The following is a 19491-nucleotide window of genomic DNA, read 5'->3' on the forward strand; positions in this document are numbered from 1 at the left end:
AGGGGAGGGGGGAGGTTGCTGGATGCTTGAAAGAAGCATTCATTCGCAAAAGCCGGGTTAACTTTATACACACCCAATAAGTAATTTTACCCAGAAGTAACTTTCATTAAAATGTTAGTCATCTGTCAAATGTTACTCATCTGTCAAATGTTAAGTTAGTCATCTGTCAAATGTTAGTCATCTGTCAAATGTTAGTCATCTGTCAAATGTTATTTTAGTCATCTGTCAAATGTTATGTTAGTCATCTATCAAATGTTATGTTAGCTGTCAAATGTTAGTCATCTGTCAAATGTTAGTCATTTGTCAAATGTTATGTTATTCATCTGTCAAATGTTAGTTATCTGTCAAATGTTATTCATCTGTCAAATGTTACTCATCGGTCAAATGTTACTCATCTGTCAAATGTTATCTGTCAAATGTTTGTCATCTGTCAAATATTATGTTATGTTAGTCATCTATCAAATGTTATGTTAGCTGTCAAATGTTAGTCATCTGTCAAATATTATGTTAGTCATTTGTCAAATGTTATGTTAGTCATCTGTCAAATGTTAGTCATCTGTCAAATGTTAGTCATCTGTCAAATGTTAGTCGGGTAAACCTCAACATGCTTGTCATTTATCTGTTGTATGCGTAATGCAACTCGATTTGAAAAGGTAATTCGTCTTTTAGCAGAGTTTTTAGATGAGTGTGTGTGGGAGAGTGTGTGGAAGAGTGTGTGGGAAATTGTGTGGGAGCTTGTATGGGAGAGTGTGTGGGACGGTGTGTACGAGCTTGTATGGGAGAGTGTGTGGGAGAGTGTATCTAAGAGTTTGTGAGAGTGTGAAAGAGTGTGGGAGAGAGTGTGGGAGAGTGTCGCCGGCAGTATTGTATATGAGAGCGACACTCCCTGAAGAACATCTTCACACCAACACCAAGTTGAATGTCGAGCTACAATCATACATCACACCAACACCAAGTTGAATGTCGAGCTACAATCATACATCACACCAACACGAGGTTGAATGTCGAGCTACAATCATACATCACACCAACACCAAGTTGAATGTCGAGCTACAATCATACATCACACCAACACCAGGTTGAATGTCGAGCTACAATCATACATCACACCAACACCAAGTTGAATGTCGAGCTACAATCATACATCACACCAACACCAGGTTGAATGTCGAGCTACAATCATACATCACACCAACACCAAGTTGAATGTCGAGCTACAATCATACATCACACCAACACCAAGTTGAATGTCGAGCTACAATCATACATCACACCAACACCAAGTTGAATGTCGAGCTACAATCATACATCACACCAACACCAAGTTGAATGTCGAGCTACAATCATACATCACACCAACACCAAGTTGAATGTCGAGCTACAATCATACATCACACCAACACCAAGTTGAATGTCGAGCTACAATCATACATCACACCAACACCAAGTTGAATGTCGAGCTACAATCATACATCACACCAACACGAGGTTGAATGTCGAGCTACAATCATACACCCGATGTGCTTTCAAAAACTTGTTATTCTTAAAGTTTCTTATAATAGTTCTTTTATTACCAGTCGCCTCTTCCGACATAAAACATTTGTAAGAAAACTATGCGATGTTTTAGAAATATTAAAGCATGTAACAGATCTCTCCATTCAATAGCTGCACGTGATATGCAATAGTTCAATGAATCGCTTTCTGAATAGCTTGAATAGAAACATAAACATGACTATAAAATAGAATTATAAATGTGAAGACTTTAATAAAAAAATTAATATCCTTATCTTTGAAAGACTTCTATAAAACGAGCACGAATAAAAAGGAATTATTTGCAGTTTAGAAATGAATTTCAATGGAAACGATTCGTTAATTTTATTGTCGATGGGATTTCTTTTTTTGAACTTCTTGGAATAAAATGTAATGCAAAGAATACGGTGCATTCATAGATCTTGTGCTATGATAAATCTGAAAACATTGGTGCCTTAAATAATATAATTTAAGTCATTCCACATGCGGTATAAAAATCAGGGGATCGAACCAACAGTCAGCATAAAGCCCACCATTGGAACCCCGTGTATTTGAATGGAAATAATTCTAGCAGACGAACCCTTTTGTAACACAAAACAGGCATAGCGAGGGGGGTGGGTGGGGGTGGGGGGGGGGGGGGGGCTACATATGTCCCCGGGCGCCAAAAGCGGTTGGCAAAAAATAATTAAAAGCGCATTTTAGCTGCAGTTTTGAATTATGGCGGATGGGTGGTAGGTGGGGGAGCTTAGAGATGGTGGGTGGGTTATGGTGGGTGGGTTATGGTGGGTGGGAGTTGGTGGGTGGGTTATGGTGGGTGGGTTATGGTGGGTGGGAGTTGGTGGGTGGGTTATGGTGGGAGTGAGATGGTGGGTGGGTTATGGTAGAGGGAGATGGCGGGTGGGTTATGGTGGGTGGGAGATGGTGGGTGGGAGGTGGGAGATGGTGGGTGGGAGATGGTGGGTGGGAGATGGTGGGTGGGAGGTGGGAGATGGTGGGTGGGAGATGGTGGGTGGGAGATGGTGGGTGGGAGATGGTGGGTGGGAGATGGTGGGTGGAAGATGGTGGGTGAGAGATGGTGGGTGAGAAATAGTGGGTGGGAGGTGGGAGATAGTAAGTGGGTTCTGGTGGGTAAGAGATAGTGGGTGGGAGATGGTGGGTGGGAATCGGGAGATGGATGCGTGGAAGATGGTGGGTGGGAGGTGGTGGGTGGGATGTAGGTGATGCTGGGTGGGAGGTGGGAGATGGTGGGTAGGAGATGGTGAGTGGGAGATGGTGGGTGGGAGGTGGGAGATGGTGGGTGGGAGCGGGGAGGTGTTAGGTGTGGGTGTGAGGTGGAATCTGGTGGGTGGGAGATGGTATGTGGAAGATGGCTGGTGGGAGGTGAGAGATGGTGGGTGGGAGATGGTGGGTGGGAGATGGTGGGTGGGAGATGGTGGGTGAGAGATGGTGGGTGGTGGGTTGGAGGTGGGAGATGGTGGGTGGGAGATGGTGGGTGGGAGATGGTGGGTGGTGGGTTGGAGGTGGCAGATGGTGGGTGGGAGATGGTGGGTGGTGGGTTGGAGGTGGCAGATGGTGGGTGGGAGTCGAGAGATGGTGGGTTGGAGGTGGGAGATGCTGTGTTAGAAATAGGTGGGTGGGACGAGAGAGATTTCCAATTTACTGCTATGCCCAATAATAAATCAATGATTATACACATATTTTTGGCAGCTGTTTTGTTGTCAGGGGAGGTGACAATTAAATTGATGTTAGTATTAAAACATGTTGTGTTATGTCCCCTGTAATTAGATTTAGTCCACACGATGATGCTCCGTGTCAGAGATCGGAGTCAAAGGCCTAAATGACGCAAAACCAGTTGACGCGTAAAATGTGAATTCACCAAAAAAAAAAAAAAGAAAAAAGAACGAAGATCAGATAACTTGTGAAGGGTCGGAAGTTTAAGATGCCAGCGTATTTATCGACACGTTAACAACTTTTCTTACACCGTACCCTCATAATAGAGAAATGGTTATACCAGCACACGATCGCATCAAACGATCGCATCAAACGATCGCATCAGACGATCGCATTAGACGATCGCATCAGACGATCGCAATAGGGGGTCATCCATATATGACGTCACACTCATAGAGGGGGGTCCATAGTTTTGTGACGGTGTGTGATGAGGTCGGGGTGGGGGGTTCAGATGGTGTGACGTGACACTTTTGCTTTATAAAAAAACAATGTTTGAACACGAATTTTAGCCGTTGTTTCGCGTTTTAGAAAACTTTTTAAATGAATTGTAATAGGAATTGATTAAAATACTTTATGTAGGCAGAACTCAGACAAGATTTTGGAAAAATATCGTATTTTAAGAAAAATTCAATTGCAATTTTGAGGGAGGTAAAAATCGTCCAAAAAGCGTGACGTCATTTATGAATGACCCCCTTAGACTTTAGACGATCGTATCACGTGGTCGCATTAGACGATCGACTCACACTTTACCCCCGAGCAGATATGTGACCAGTCCAAAATACTTTGAAACTAAATACCACAAGAAACAATATCACGTGATAAGGCTGTCAGTACCTAACTTACGTTAAGAAACTCAAAGTGACTTCTTATTCTTCTTCTTCGTTTTTCATTATTAGTGTTGAAGGGGATCGAGATTTATCTGCCAGTGGGTTTGAACTCGAGACTTTGTTCGAATTTATCAACCATGAGCTTTTTGCCGAGTCGACCACGCCTCCAACACAATTAAGCGTTACGTGTCAACTGGTTATGCGCCATTGAGGCCATTGACTCCGATTTCAGACTGCTTTTCTTTTTGGATTTGCTTCCATAGCCTTTGTCCAACCAAGAACAAACTACAAGGCAGCAGTTGTTTAGTTTTGGAGTTGTCTCTCCTAGAAGAGTGGCTGTCCCCAGCTAACGAGCCTCATCTGCCCGAGGGTTCGAACTCGAGACTTTTCGGTTTATCAACCATGAGCTTTTACCGACTCGACCACCCCTTCAAAGTGACTAATAAAACAGACTGCCTAGTGAACCAGATTGACAAATTAAGTAGTCTGTGAACGACTAGATTTTATAACAACTCGAAGAGGAGGAAAATTAACTTAAGTGGTGTGTAGTTCAGTGTAGTTTAACACAGTGTGAAGTATTATAGCGAGTGACGATGTTAATTGTTCGAATCAGCAGATCATTTTTTAGAAGGATTTTATTTTTGTCGCAAACTTTGTTATGGGTTTATATATGGCAAATATTACCAGCCCACCAAAGATAAATATGTAAGTATTCTACTTAGCATACCTTACTACTATATGACCAATACATCCATTATTACAAGTAGAAAACCGACGTAATGTTATATTCAAACTAGCCTTACTTATTTTTTAGCAAGCGTTATTGACCATTAATCGATGCTCATGCATGCATTGATTGAGATAGATAATTATCCTTTTATCATTTTATTTACAATCGATTTATTTGTGAAGCGGCAGGTGTGAAGTTTCTATTGGCCTGATCTTAAATAAAACAAAGAACACGATTATATGTAGAATACGAGTTCTCGATTTTTATCGCTATACTAGGCTACCCGTTATTCTTGAATAAATCAGTATTTCGGGGGGGGGGGGGGGGGGTGCATCCACAAATGACGTCACGTTTGTTTGAAATTTTTTAAATTTTTCCCCTTCCTTCCCCACTGTCACACATCGTCACAAAAAGCCAGGCCCCCACATTATTTCGGCTGAGCATGTGTCTGACCACACTATCCCTTAACATGCAAAAAAAAAACAGAAACAGGTGAACTCTACTTTACCTGCCCCATGGCCCACCAAGTCCCGATAGACAAGTTGATCATTCACGTCTAAAAAAATGAATTTTTTTTTCATTGACATGATATGTCTCGAACCCTTACCACCCGCATGGTTCCATTACGCTATCATCTCAGCTAGCTGAGCACTTTCGATTAAATAGTTTAATTAGAATAGTTAGAGCCAGATGTTTTTCATCCGGTAGCGGGGGAAGGGCACTTTATATTTTCGAGGGGGGGACGACTAAATTTTCCGGATGGGAGGGGGCGGACACTGGTCAAAGTATAAATTGTGTATATAAATTCCATTTCGTTTGTGGGTGTAGTGGTGGGGGTGGGGTGGTGGCGGTAGACTTTCTGATGAGGGGCCTCGCCCCCCCCCCTCAAAGAGATGCCTGGAAGAATCCTGGCTCTGAGCTCACCTGGTTTGTTACACACGAAGTTGGGGACGTCAGCCGGACCCCCCCCCCCACTTGCTCTGGGTTTGGTTTCACTTAGTTCTTTCTTTATTTTTTTTCTGTGCCAAATTCTGGAAGTGGGGCATTAATGATCACTGGCTATTTACTACATAGGACGGCGTGGCCTAGCGGTGGAGCGCTAGACTGCTAACCCGATAGTTTCGAGTTCGAATCTGGGTTCATGTTAGTGAGACGTCCGTGAGTCCACCCAACTCTGATGAGTGCCTAACTGAGGTTAGGGAAAGTAAAGGCGGCTGGGCACATTATCTCTTTATATGCCGAGGTCACAGAAACATATTAACTCCACTACATCAGCCCAATGGGTCATTGGGTCTAAAGAGGATTCTTTACTTTTTTCTTACTATTTACAACACATGTTATAAATAAACATATATATCATTGATCTTTCGTAATAAATCTATTCATTATAACCCTATGTGTTTTTAGGATTACTATTGTAATTACTAATATCATCATTATATCACACTTAACAAAAAAATATATATTCCCGGGATAGAAATGGTTCAGACCCTCCTACCGGTTGAGTAATGTTGTTTGACTGCTTGTTATCTGTACATTCTATACAATTTGATTTTACCATTGACAGCCTACATTCATCCTACACCGACCCACTTTGACACCACTTAACTGATCAAACCTTGGTCAGCTTCAGAGGCGTAGCAACCCCTCACGGCGCCCGGGGACATATTAAATTATGAACCCCCCACCCGCACCCAGTGTTTCTTCCAGACTTTTTTCTCCGGGGGGGGGGGGGGCACTTGAAATTTTCGGGGGGGGGGGGCGGTAGACTTTCTGCGGGGGGGGGGGGGGGGGCGGACACTGTTAAAAGTATACATTTTCTATATAAATTATATACATTTCATTTCGTTCGGGGGGGGGGGGGGGCGGTAGAATTTTTTCGGGGGGGGGGGGGGGGGGTGGGAGCGAGCCTGGAAGAAACTCTGCCCGCACCCCCCACCCCGTCTCGTAGCTACGCCTCTGGTCAGCTTTTCCTGAAGCTACTTCTTCCCTGGGTGTTTGCTTGTAGTAAATATGTGAATGGGGTATGAATGAGGGTGAATATTGTTCATACTTTGTACCCTGTCCCTTTCGTTCTGTTCAATCCTCGTTTGGGAAGTTGTGTCTGTCCGGTTTGTACCTGTGTTGAATACGCAGTGGCGTAGCGAGGTCGGGTGTCACCCTGTGCGGCACTTAATGGTGTCAACCCCCCAGAGGCGTAGCGACCCTTCCCGGGGACAAACTTTCATAATTTCGATTTGCACCCCCCCCCCCTCAAGTTTTCGATTTGCTACCCCCTCAAACTTTCGATTTGCACCCCCCCACTTCAAGTTTTCGATTTGCATTCCCCCCCCCCCTCAAACTTGCGATTTGCGCCCCCCCTCAAGTTTTTCTCTATATATTTTGCTATTTTTTTCCTTGGTGTCACCCCCCTAAATGGTGTAATCCGGAGGGTCCGCACCCCCGCCCCCCCCCCCCCTCGCTACGCCAATGTGAATACGAACATATAAGGTGTGTGAGAACGTGTGTGATTGCCGAAGTTTAGTTCAGTTCTTCCACAAGGTTAGTGTAGGTAAGTTCTGTACTGTTAGATAGCCACTGTATCCTAGTTTGTGTAGGTTAGTTCTGTACTGTTAGATAGCCACTGTATCCTAGTTTGTGTAGGTTAGTTCTGTACTGTTAGATAGCCACTGTATCTTAGTTTGTGTAGGTTAGTTCTTTACTGTTAGATAGCCACTGTATATTAGTGTAGGTTAGTTCTGTACTGTTAGATAACCACTGTATCTTAGTTTGTGTAGGTTAGTTCTGTACTGTTAGATAGCCACTGTATCTTAGTTTGTGTAGGTTAGTTCTGTACTGTTAGATAGCCACTGTATCTTAGTTTGTGTAAGTTAGTCCTGTATTGTTAGATAGCCAATGTATCTTAGTTTGTGTAGGTTAGTTCTGTACTGTTAGATAGCCACTGTATCTTAGTTTGTGTAGGTTAGTTCTGTACTGTTAGATAGCCACTGTATATTAGTGTAGGTTAGTTCTGTACTGTTAGATAGCCACTGTATATTAGTGTAGGTTGGTTCTGTACTGTTAGATAACCACTGTATATTAGTGTAGGTTAGTTCTGTACTGTTAGATAGCCACTGTATATTAGTGTAGGTTAGTTCTGTACTGTTAGATAACCACTGTATCTTAGTTTGTGTAGGTTAGTTCTGTACTGTTAGATAACCACTGTATCTTAGTTTGTGTAGGTTAGTTCTGTACTGTTAGATAGCCACTGTATATTAGTGTAGGTTAGTTCTGTACTGTTAGATAGCCACTGTATATTAGTGTAGGTTAGTTCTGTACTGTTAGATAGCCACTGTATATTAGTGTAGGTTAGTTCTGTACTGTTAGATAGCCACTGTATATTAGTGTAGGTTAGTTCTGTACTGTTAGATATCCACTGTATATTAGTGTAGGTTAGTTCTGTACTGTTAGATAGCCACTGTATATTAGTGTAGGTTAGTTCTGTACTGTTAGATAGCCACTGTATATTAGTGTAGGTTAGTTCTGTACTGTTAGATAGCCACTGTATATTAGTGTAGGTTAGTTCTGTACTGTTAGATAGCCACTGTATACTAGTGTAGGTTAGTTCTGTGCTGTTAGATAGTCACTGTATCTTAGTTTGTGTAGGTTAGTTCGGTACTGTTAGATAGCCACTGTATATTAGTGTAGGTTAGTTCTGTACTGTTAGATAGCCATGGTATATTAGTGTAGGTTAGTTCTGTACTGTTAGATAGCCACTGTATCTTAGTTTGTGTATGTTAGTTCTGTACTGTTAGATAGCCACTGTATCTTAGTTTGTGTAGGTTAGTTCTGTACTGTTAGATAGCCACTGTATATTAGTGTAGGTTAGTTCTGTACTGTTAGATAGCCACTGTATATTAGTGTAGGTTAGTTCTGTACTGTTAGATAGCCACTGTATATTAGTGTAGGTTAGTTCTGTACTGTTAGATAGCCACTGTATATTAGTGTAGGTTAGTTCTGTACTGTTAGATAGCCACTGTATATTAGTGTAGGTTAGTTCTGTACTGTTAGATAGCCACTGTATATTAGTGTAGGTTAGTTCTGTACTGTTAGATAGCCACTGTATACTAGTGTAGGTTAGTTCTGTGCTGTTAGATAGTCACTGTATCTTAATTTGTGTAGGTTAGTTCGGTACTGTTAGATAGCCACTGTATATTAGTGTAGGTTAGTTCTGTACTGTTAGATAGCCATGGTATATTAGTGTAGGTTAGTTCTGTACTGTTAGATAGCCACTGTATCTTAGTTTGTGTATGTTAGTTCTGTACTGTTAGATAGCCACTGTATCTTAGTTTGTGTAGGTTAGTTCTGTACTGTTAGATAGCCACTGTATCTTAGTTTGTGTAGGTTAGTTCTGTACTGTTAGATAGCCACTGTATCTTAGTTTGTGTAAGTTAGTCCTGTATTGTTAGATAGCCACTGTATCTTAGTTTGTGTATGTTAGTTCTGTACTGTTAGATAGCCACTGTATCTTAGTTTGTGTAGGTTAGTTCTGTACTGTTAGATAGCCACTGTATCTTAGTTTGTGTAAGTTAGTTCTGTATTGTTAGATAGCCAATGTATCTTAGTTTGTGTAGGTTAGTTCTGTACTGTTAGATAGCCACTGTATCTTAGTTTGTGTAGGTTAGTTCTGTACTGTTAGATAGCCACTGTATCTTAGTTTGTGTATGTTAGTTCTGTACTGTTAGATAGCCACTGTATCTTAGTTTGTGTAAGTTAGTCCTGTATTGTTAGATAGCCAATGTATCTTAGTTTGTGTAGGTTAGTTCTGTACTGTTAGATAGCCACTGTATCTTAGTTTGTGTAGGTTAGTTCTGTACTGTTAGATAGCCACTGTATCTTAGTTTGTGTATGTTAGTTCTGTACTGTTAGATAGCCACTGTATCTTAGTTTGTGTAAGTTAGTCCTGTATTGTTAGATAGCCAATGTATCTTAGTTTGTGTAGGTTAGTTCTGTACTGTTAGATAGCCACTGTATCTTAGTTTGTGTAGGTTAGTTCTGTACTGTTAGATAGCCAATGTATCTTAGTTTGTGTAGGTTAGTTCTGTACTGTTAGATAGCCAATGTATCTTAGTTAGTGTAGGTTAGTTCTGTACTGTTAGATAGCCAATGTATCTTAGTTTGTGTAGGTTAGTTCTGTACTGTTAGATAGCCAATGTATCTTAGTTTGTGTAGGTTAGTTCTGTACTGTTAGATAGCCAATGTATCTTAGTTTGTGTAGGTTAGTTCTGTACTGTTAGATAGCCAATGTATCTTAGTTTGTGTAGGTTAGTTCTGTACTGTTTGATAGCCACTGTATCTTAGTTTGTGTAGGTTAGTTCTGTACTGTTAGATAGCCACTGTATCTTAGTTTGTGTAGGTTAGTTCTGTACTGTTAGATAGCCACTGTATCTTAGTTTGTGTAGGTTAGTTCTGTACTGTTTGATAGCCACTGTATCTTAGTTTGTGTAGGTTAGTTCTGTACTGTTAGATAGCCACTGTATCTTAGTTTGTGTAGGTTAGTTCGGTACTGTTAGATAGCCACTGTATCTTAGTTTGTGTAGGTTAGTTCTGTACTGTTAGATAGCCACTGTATCTTAGTTTGTGTAGGTAAGTTCTGTACTGTTAGATAGCCACTGTATCTTAGTTTGTGTAGGTTATTTCTGTACTGTTAGATAGCCACTGTATCCTAGTTTGTGTAGGTTAGTTCTGTACTGTTAGATAGCCACTGTATCTTAGTTTGTGTAGGTTAGATCTGTACTGTTAGATAGCCACTGTATCTTAGTTTGTGTAGGTTAGATCTGTACTGTTAGATAACCACTGTATCTTAGTTTGTGTAGGTAAGTTCTGTACTGTTAGATAGCCACTGTATCTTAGTTTGTGTAGGTAAGTTCTGTACTGTTAGATAGCCACTGTATCTTAGTTTGTGTAGGTTAGTTCTGTACTGTTAGATAGCCACTGTATCTTAGTTTGTGTAGGTTAGTTCTGTACTGTTAGATAGCCACTGTATCTTAGTTTGTGTAGGTTAGTTCGGTACTGTTAGATAGCCACTGTATCTTAGTTTGTGTAGGTTAGTTCTGTACTGTTAGATAACCACTGTATATTAGTTTGTGTAGGTTAGTTCTGTACTGTTAGATAGCCACTGTATCTTAGTGTAGGTTAGTTCTGTACTGTTAGATAGCCACTGTATCTTAGTTTGTGTAGGTTAGTTCTGTACTGTTAGATAGCCACTGTATATTAGTGTAGGTTAGTTCTGTACTGTTAGATAACCACTGTATCTTAGTTTGTTAGGTTAGTTCTGTACTGTTAGATAGCCAATGTATCTTAGTTTGTGTAGGTTAGTTCTGTACTGTTAGATAACCACTGTATCTTAGTTTGAGTACTAGCGTATGTATTGATATTTACTATAGCCAGTATTAACAGATAGTGTAGATAGTATTAAACTATATTATTTTTAACGAGCCGTTGTTTCATTAAGTCCTGTGTTTTATTACCAGCTGGTGGTTGCACGTCCTATATGTTGTAAAACGCACCGGATCACACATAACGGTGTGTTCGTGTGTTCACATCACTGTTGTTCAAGCGCCGAATAAAAGCGCCACAGGTCTATTGTAGTCAATAGCTTGAACTAAATGTAAGCCACAGGTCTATTGTAGTCAATTGCTTGAACTAAATATAAGCCACAGGTCTCTTGTAGTCAATAGCTTGAATTAAATGTAAGCCACAGGTCTCTTGTAGTCAATAGCTTGAATTAAATGTAAGCCACAGGTCTCTTGTAGTCAATAGCTTGAACTAAATGTAAACATGTTTTCTTTGTGGAGTCCAAAAAAGGGTGAAAAGGGGGGGGGGGGGTTATATCACTCCTATAGGGGCTAGGGGAATACCCCTCCTACAGTGGCGTAGCCAGGATCGTCTCAAGGGGGGGGGGGTTCCAATTTTTATCCGGGGACAAACTTTCGATTTGCACCCCCTCAAACTTTCAATTTGCACCCCCCCTCATACATTTTATATATATACTGAGGGGTATATATATAACCCCCTACCCCCCCCCCCCCTGCCTACGCCACTGCCCCTCCTACCCCCCTGACTACGCTGCAACCCAGATATAAATTTATCATAGTTAATAATGACATTCGCAGAACATGAAATCACACACAAAAAAACATGCGGCATTTTTTTTTGGCCCCGGTAATCACGCTACACGGATATCGATACCATCAATATTTAAATTCGGCCGACGACTACATAATGTACTGTACAGTGTAATCGCTGAATTGTTTAATGTAACATCGAGTTTAGGAGTGCATGGTTGTCGAGAAACTGACTGATGTAAATTGGGCCAACGAAAACCTTCAAGTATACAGCACAGACTGAAGTTACCTTATGCGTGTGACGTCAGGGATAAGATAAGGGATAACACAAAGGCCTGTGTGAATTTTACCGGTCGGAGTAGGGATTAATGGATTATTAGTTTGATTAATGGTTTAAAGAATACACGTATCAAAAGTAAGTATTTCTTGAAATATATGAGGTGCTTAGTATGTTTTAAAAAAATATTTATAGGAATACGTTTTTACAAAGAAAGTAGGTTATTTCTTGAAATATGTTTTTAAAAAGTAATTATTTTTTGGAATATGTTTTTAAAAAGTAAGTATATCTTGGAATATTTGATGTGTTTTGTACGTTTTGAAATAAATAATTCATGTTTTAGATATTTGGTGCACCCTTCAGTTGTGTCCGCTAATGAACTGTTGAAAAAACGAACACATGTTAATGACATGTGTTGACAGTTGATGGTGTGCTGTGTTAGTTGACCCATGTGTTGCGAAAGTTGACGCCGTGTGTTGTGTCCGTTGGTAATGTATAAAGTAACATATGACACGGTGTGTTGTGTCCGTTGGTAATGTATAAAGTAACATATGACACAGTGTGTTGTGGCAGTTGGTAATGAGTGATGTGACAGTTGACACGGTGTGATGTGACAGTGTTGTGACAATTGACAGACAGAGACTAGGTACGGAGATTAAAAAGAAAATAATGTAGTACATATCGAAAGTCTCGAGTTCGAATCCGCCTTCTAGCCTGTAGAACGTCCCTGAGTCTATCCATCTCAAACTCATTTTAAGGTAAATAAGGGCGGTTGGGCAAAGTGCTGACCACACATTCCCTTCATATGCCGAGGTCAAGAAACAAGTGAACTCTACTTCATCGCAAGGTCTAAAGAGGATTTTTTTTTACTTCATTATGTTCTATGATTCAATAAAATTAAGCAAGGGATAGTGGCGGAATTATAACCGGTTAATTTCGAATTATTGACGGGTGAATGTCGAATTAATAAAGGATGAATGTCGAATTAATGATGGGTTTATTATTTAGTTAAGATGGATTTCAAACGACTAAAGATTACACAACAGATGCGTGATCATAAAAAAAAATATTCAATATAAAGTATACACGCCAACATAGTCCTATTTTTCGCAAATACTGTACACTCTTTACAATGTTTGAGATTATTTTTAAAATTTTTATTTCTTATGTTAAATAGTTTACACCCTTTAAAATGTTTGAGATTATTTTACAAGTTTTATTTCCTATATTTCAGATGTGTTAATAATGTTATAGATTCCACGACAGCCTACTGACAGATTAAATAGTGTTGCGTGTTAGGTCAAGATACAGATACGTTTCAAGATACGGATAAGCTTAGTGTTTGTTTAACATTTTTCAGATAGCTTCGGCTCAATGGTACTACAGATTACAGGGCATGTTGAGAGTTATCGGTCCTGAAGAACTTGGTTCTATAACCACCTCTCAATGGGATGAAGTGTGAGGCATACACTAAGTGGGGTTTTGGTGCGGGCATTGACACTGAAGCAGAAATTGTGAAGGGTAGGTTCAAATTGACGTGTGTGTCATGGTTTGTGTGAAAGAGTGGGGTTAGAGGGTGGGGGTGGAATGGGGCTATTTATTGTTGATTTCACAAACATGACTTACATACACTAGAGAAGTCCGAATCGGACATTTCAAAATGATGTTCTGTTAATAAGATAATTATTTATAAGTAGTAGCTTATACAGACTCATATATATATATATATATATATATATATATATATATATATATATATATATATATATATATATATATATATACATATATATATATATGTGTGTGTGTGATATATATATATATATATATATATATATATCAGATATATCAGATATTGTAGAGTTGATTCAGTGTTTCTATTTGAAACCTTTACATTTCAGTCAATCAAAAGAACAATGGCTGGACTGAGGAGATTAGACAGGAAACACGTCATCCTTACAGTTCTGGTTGTCTGCCTGACCTTGAACTTCCTGCTCCTCTGGCTGATCTATCCTACGCGACATGTTCAACAGACCGTCCAGCGTATAGCCCCTCCCCTTCCTGTAGGAAAGTACGGCCTTACCTTTCAACCCTCTCCCCACATGATCTCACAATGTGTACAGCACTGCCATCCCAAATTTACCGTCGTTGGTGTCGATAAGGACGCTGTGAAACACGCATGTCGCCAACAGAAGAAAATCAATCAAAGTTTAATCACGATGGTGAAGGTTCTAGAAAACCGAGAAAAGAAAATCTTGTCGTTTCTTTTAAAGCCTGTCGTTAACCATATACAACATGCCTACACGCATAACCCACGCCACGCTTGCGTGTTTAATAAGACAGACGTTCTTTTTGTAATACCGTCGTCGGCTGCTAATTTCGAAAACAGGGTCAAGGTCAGAAACTCTAGTATTGGTCAGTTTGTCAAACAGCGGCAAAACAAAGCCGCCATGTTGTTTTTTCTTGGCAAACCGCCAACGGATGTGGAGAATATCCAGCGCAAGATTGACGTGGAGTCTGGTAACCATGGCGACATCGTGCAGGAGAACTTTCTCGACGTTTATTCCAACATCCGACTCAAGGCGTTGTCCATGCTATACTGGGCAGCCGAGTTCTGTCCGCAGACGACATTTGTTATACGGGCAGACGATGACGTCAAAGTCTTCCCAGACAAACTGGTGTCTGTTTTACGAGACACACACAGCAGACATGGGAACTTTATTTTAGGGAACAAGGTTATAGGCTGGGAACCCATTCGGAAAAAGAATTCCAAGTACTATTTATCAGAGGGTGAGTACCCTCACTCCACCCTTCCACCGTTCGCGCTGGGTGGATTGCTGGGGTACCCCATCTGTACCGTGTGGCTGTTGTACCAGGCGGCGCTCAGGGTCAGACCCGTGTGGTTGGATGACGTGTACGTCACGGGGATCTGCGCACCGGAAGTTGGGGTCCCTGTACTCAATGACACCAATTTTGGGTTCAAGCACTGGGACTGGTGATGTTCAGGTGGTGTGTGGTAATGGCTTTGGTGGTGATGCGGTGAGACGTGGTTACTGTTGGTGACACATGAATGTGGGGTTCAAAGTCCACTATGTGTGTTGTGATAGAAATCTCTTATTGCATTTCTTGTGTTGTATTTTTGTTCGGATGACTTTTATTGCAGATTTTCTACTTTATGCAATGCTGTGCATTTTTATGAAGAATACTTTTACTGCGGATGCTCTATACTATGCTGTGTATTTTTGTATATGTTTTAAGATGTAAGATTTTTGTTGGTGTAGTGTAATGGATTGCTTATGATGATGTAGGACCACATTGCTATGGTCATGTGGGTGCAATATTTCATTCACTACAGACATTTTTCATCGTTTAGTTTCATGGATTGGATTAAATTTTATTAATTTCCGAGGACCGAATAAATCAGACCCACTGTATGGACCACACAAAAACCCAAGAGCTGTTTTCGTGAATGGATATTTACTCGAATACAACAAATGCAGGAATGGATAATTGCCTGAATAAATGCAGGAATGGTTATTTGCCAGAATACTACAAATTAGTAGGCCTATTGTTTGTTTCCATCAAATTTTGCTATTCGTTAACTGATTATAAATAAATGTATATTTCATATCTATTTCAGTTTAGATTATTTGTCGAACATTCAGTGCTATACTATGTGTGTGTACTTTTATGTGTGTGATTTGGTTAGCTTTCTGTTCAATTCTGATGAAAATCGTTCCAGTTGAACATTTCAATCGCTGTCCTAATTAAAACATTGCCCCAGTTAAAAAGAGCCTCTTTAAAAAAGGTACTCCAACCCAATGTTGACCCATTGTCAGAGCAGTGGCCGTTCATAAAAAAAACAACTTACGACTCTTTAGAGATATAAGATGCATTAAAAGATTAGCAGGATTTATTCAATACTGGCCCAGATAAATTTAAAACCAGACCATAAGAAATATAAAAATAAACACACAACTTTATAGCACACAAAGCATTGAGTAAAGACAGCATTGAGTGAACAAAGCATTGATTAAAAAATGCATTGAGTAAGATAAAGCATTGAGTTAAAGCATTGAGTAAAACAAAGCATTGTTTAAAACAAAGCATTGAGTAAAACAAAGCATTGAGTAAACAAAGTATTGCCATTGAGTAAAGAAAGCGTTGAGTAAACAAAGCATTGAGTAAAAGAACTATTGAGTAAACGAAGCATTGTGTAAACAAAGCATTGTGTAAAACAAAGCATTGAGTAAAACAAAACATTAAAGACAAAGCATTGAGTAAGACAAAGCATAGAGTAAGATATACTAAATAAATACACAAAGATCGACGCAAATAAAAAAAAAAATTCTTGAATAAATCTTAAGGAAATATAAGATAAGATTGGTCTTGACCCAGTTCTGTGATGTGGATAAGAATATGGAAACATTCCAACTGGACACATACACACACGGATACACATTGTGGATACAGGCTGGACAAACCTCTGTTATATTCAGGTAAAGTAGAGTTTATGGATTGATCTCTGACCTATATATTAATTGTTGCGAAAATATATGTTATCTAAAACCACAGTTTGTAGAAAGATTAAAATCTAAATCAACTAAACACCTCTGCTGTTTTTCAGTACGAAGTTGCTTTGTTTCCCGGACAAACTATTCACTTTTATAACACAACCATAAAATCCATTGGTTGTTTTAAATTTCCCCATTAAGACCGAACTATCCATTTGGCAGATGTAGTAGTGTTCATGTTTCTTGACCTCGATGTTTGAAAGGATGGTGTGGTCAGCACTATGCCAAAGCAGTCTTTACTTTTCCTAAAGTAATTCGGGTACCCATAAGAGCTGGGTGGACTCAAGGACGTCGTATAGTCACAGGTCTGATGTGTGATCCGAAGTTAAGACGTTCTGCTAGCAACCACATGCTCTACTGTTCGACCACGCAGTCCCTTAATTTATTTCTTTACTACAACGATAATCACTTATAACAGGGCAACCATTGTTTTAAAGTTAATTTAGCGAAAGAAAATAATTATGTTATGATTAATTGTTTAGTCTATGAAATATTTTCACATTTAATGAAAGCTCGACGCTCTCAGCATTCAAAAATGCTCAGGTAAATTTAAGTAGTTTTCTCTCAGATAAATACAGTGTGAATCAACATTTGTTACTATTGGGTCAACATTTGTTACTTTTGAGTCAACATTTGTTAATATTAAGTCCACATTTGTTAATATTGAGTCAACATTTGTTATTGTTGAGTCAACATTTGTTACTTTTGAGTCGACATTTGTTATTATTGAGTCAACTTTTGTTATTGTTGAGTCAACTTTTGTTATTGTTGAGTCAACATTTGTTATTGTTAATTCAACACTTTTTATTGTTGAGTCATTTGTTATTATTGAGTCACTACTTGTTATGGTTGAGTCAACATCTTGTCTTGACGATAACATTTAGCTGAGACCGGCCAATATGCACCACTTTTTACTTTAATCCTTTACCTACAGCCATACTATCGATTGTATTGACTTTACATTTAACAGCCGCAAATCTTTTGTTTCCAGCTCAATCCCCAGCATGTTGAGACGGCGCAGGCGGAAGAATATCAGAATAGTGCTCACTACCATTGTGGTCGCTGGTTTAACCACCAACGTTTTGTGGTTGTGGCTCTTTAGCCAAACGCCAACACAACCCGGCGCCGATACATGTGGCTCCAGTTTTACTCACGCCGTACCTGAAACCGTATATCAGGTTTGTGCCGATCTGATTGGTCCAAACTTTACAATGAACGACAGCTCAAACCTCGAAACTAACCAGCTCTTGTATCACGATATACTACAAAACTTGAACCGGAAAATAAAAAATCTGGAAGAAAAAAATACAAATCTTATCGCCTTCTTATCAAAACCCGTGATAAACAAAGTCAACCATTCATACATTCATAACCCCGTCAACGCATGCGCAGATAACAGAACGGAAGTGCTTTTTGTCGTACCGTCTGCTGTGTTTAAATCTGGTACAAGAATTGATGTCAGGAACTCAAATTTAGGTCAGTTTGTTAAAAACCCAGATAACAACGCAACTTTGTTGTTTTTTCTGGGTCAAGTTTTCAACGACACGAAAAATCTCCAGGCAGAGGTAGATGAGGAGGCTCGTCAGTTCGGCGACATCGTGCAGGAGAACTTTCTAGATGTTTATTCCAACATCCGACTCAAGGCGTTGTCCATGCTATACTGGGCTGTCGAGTTCTGTCCGCAGACGACATTTGTTATACGGGCAGACGATGACGTCAAAGTCTTCCCAGAGAAGTTGGTGTCTGTTTTAAGGGATAAGCATAAGACTTATCCAAACTTCATCATCGGGAAGAAGGTTGAGAACTGGAAACCTTACCGTAACAAGAATTCCAAGTACTATCTCTCAGAAGATGAGTACACCCACTCCACCCTTCCACCGTTCGCGCTGGGTGGATTGCTGGGGTACCCCATCTGTACCGTGTGGCTGTTGTACCAGGCGGCGCTCAGGGTCAGACCCGTGTGGTTGGATGACGTGTACGTCACGGGGATCTGCGCACCGGAAGTTGGGGTCCCTGTACTCAATGACACCAATTTTGGGTTCAGACACTGGGATTTGTGATCTGTGGAGAATTTAGTGTTAGTTAGTTTTATACGATTCTGTGTGAAGTATGCGTGCCACGTTTATTGTAAGCGGTTCATCTGAAGTCAACTCTCTAAACCTGGGTTGATAACCGGTTTTCATTTCACAATAAGACTGGATTATATATGTAAATATATATATATATATATATATATATATATATATATATATATATATATATATATATATATATATATATATATATATATATATATATATATATATATATATATATATATATATATATATATATATATATATATATATATATATATATATATATATATATATATATATATATATATATATATATATTCACTTACATGGACATCTTAATTAGAATTAACGAGCCGACCCGCTGCGTCTACTTTTCAGTAATTTATAATTTGTGAATTCGACAGTACCAATGCTGCCACTGAAAATATTTGCTTAAAAACACTAAACCCCCCTTCCCCCCCCCCCCCCACGTGAAAGCAGCCTCCTCTTAGTTACCTCTTCTAAGTTTAAAATCGTTTCAAACTAAATTATCTGCCCCTAATAGCCGTCACCAAACCCGTCTCTATGATTGTAAAATGTAAACAGCGTGAACCACAGCTCACCAGACCATGTGAGGGGGTAGGGGGGTGGTAGCGATA

At 39.7% G+C, this 19491-nt stretch overlaps 2 protein-coding genes across 2 annotated transcripts; both read left to right on the forward strand.

Moving 5' to 3' along the window:
• Positions 1 to 14109: 14109 nt before the first annotated feature.
• LOC131953723 (beta-1,3-galactosyltransferase 5-like) lies at positions 14110 to 15200 on the forward strand. Its single transcript, XM_059317055.1, has one exon. It carries the CDS (start codon positions 14118 to 14120, stop codon positions 15198 to 15200), a length of 1083 nt encoding a protein of 360 aa, XP_059173038.1. The 5' UTR covers positions 14110 to 14117.
• A 2786-nt stretch (positions 15201 to 17986) lies between these two features.
• On the forward strand, positions 17987 to 18835 carry LOC131953725 (beta-1,3-galactosyltransferase 2-like). Its single transcript, XM_059317057.1, has one exon. It carries the CDS (start codon positions 17987 to 17989, stop codon positions 18833 to 18835), a length of 849 nt encoding a protein of 282 aa, XP_059173040.1.
• The last annotated feature ends 656 nt before the right edge of the window (positions 18836 to 19491 follow it).

Source organism: Physella acuta, unplaced genomic scaffold, assembly GCF_028476545.2.
Source record: "Physella acuta isolate Inbredline_101_S28 unplaced genomic scaffold, ASM2847654v3 ptg000943l, whole genome shotgun sequence".
In the NCBI taxonomy this organism is placed as follows: domain Eukaryota; kingdom Metazoa; phylum Mollusca; class Gastropoda; family Physidae; genus Physella; species Physella acuta.

Bases quoted from the DNA above. Each gene is read 5' to 3' on its own strand.
- LOC131953723 (XM_059317055.1), top strand. From the start codon at position 14,118: ATGGCTGGACTGAGGAGATTAGACAGGAAACACGTCATCCTTACAGTT.
- LOC131953725 (XM_059317057.1), top strand. From the start codon at position 17,987: ATGAACGACAGCTCAAACCTCGAAACTAACCAGCTCTTGTATCACGAT.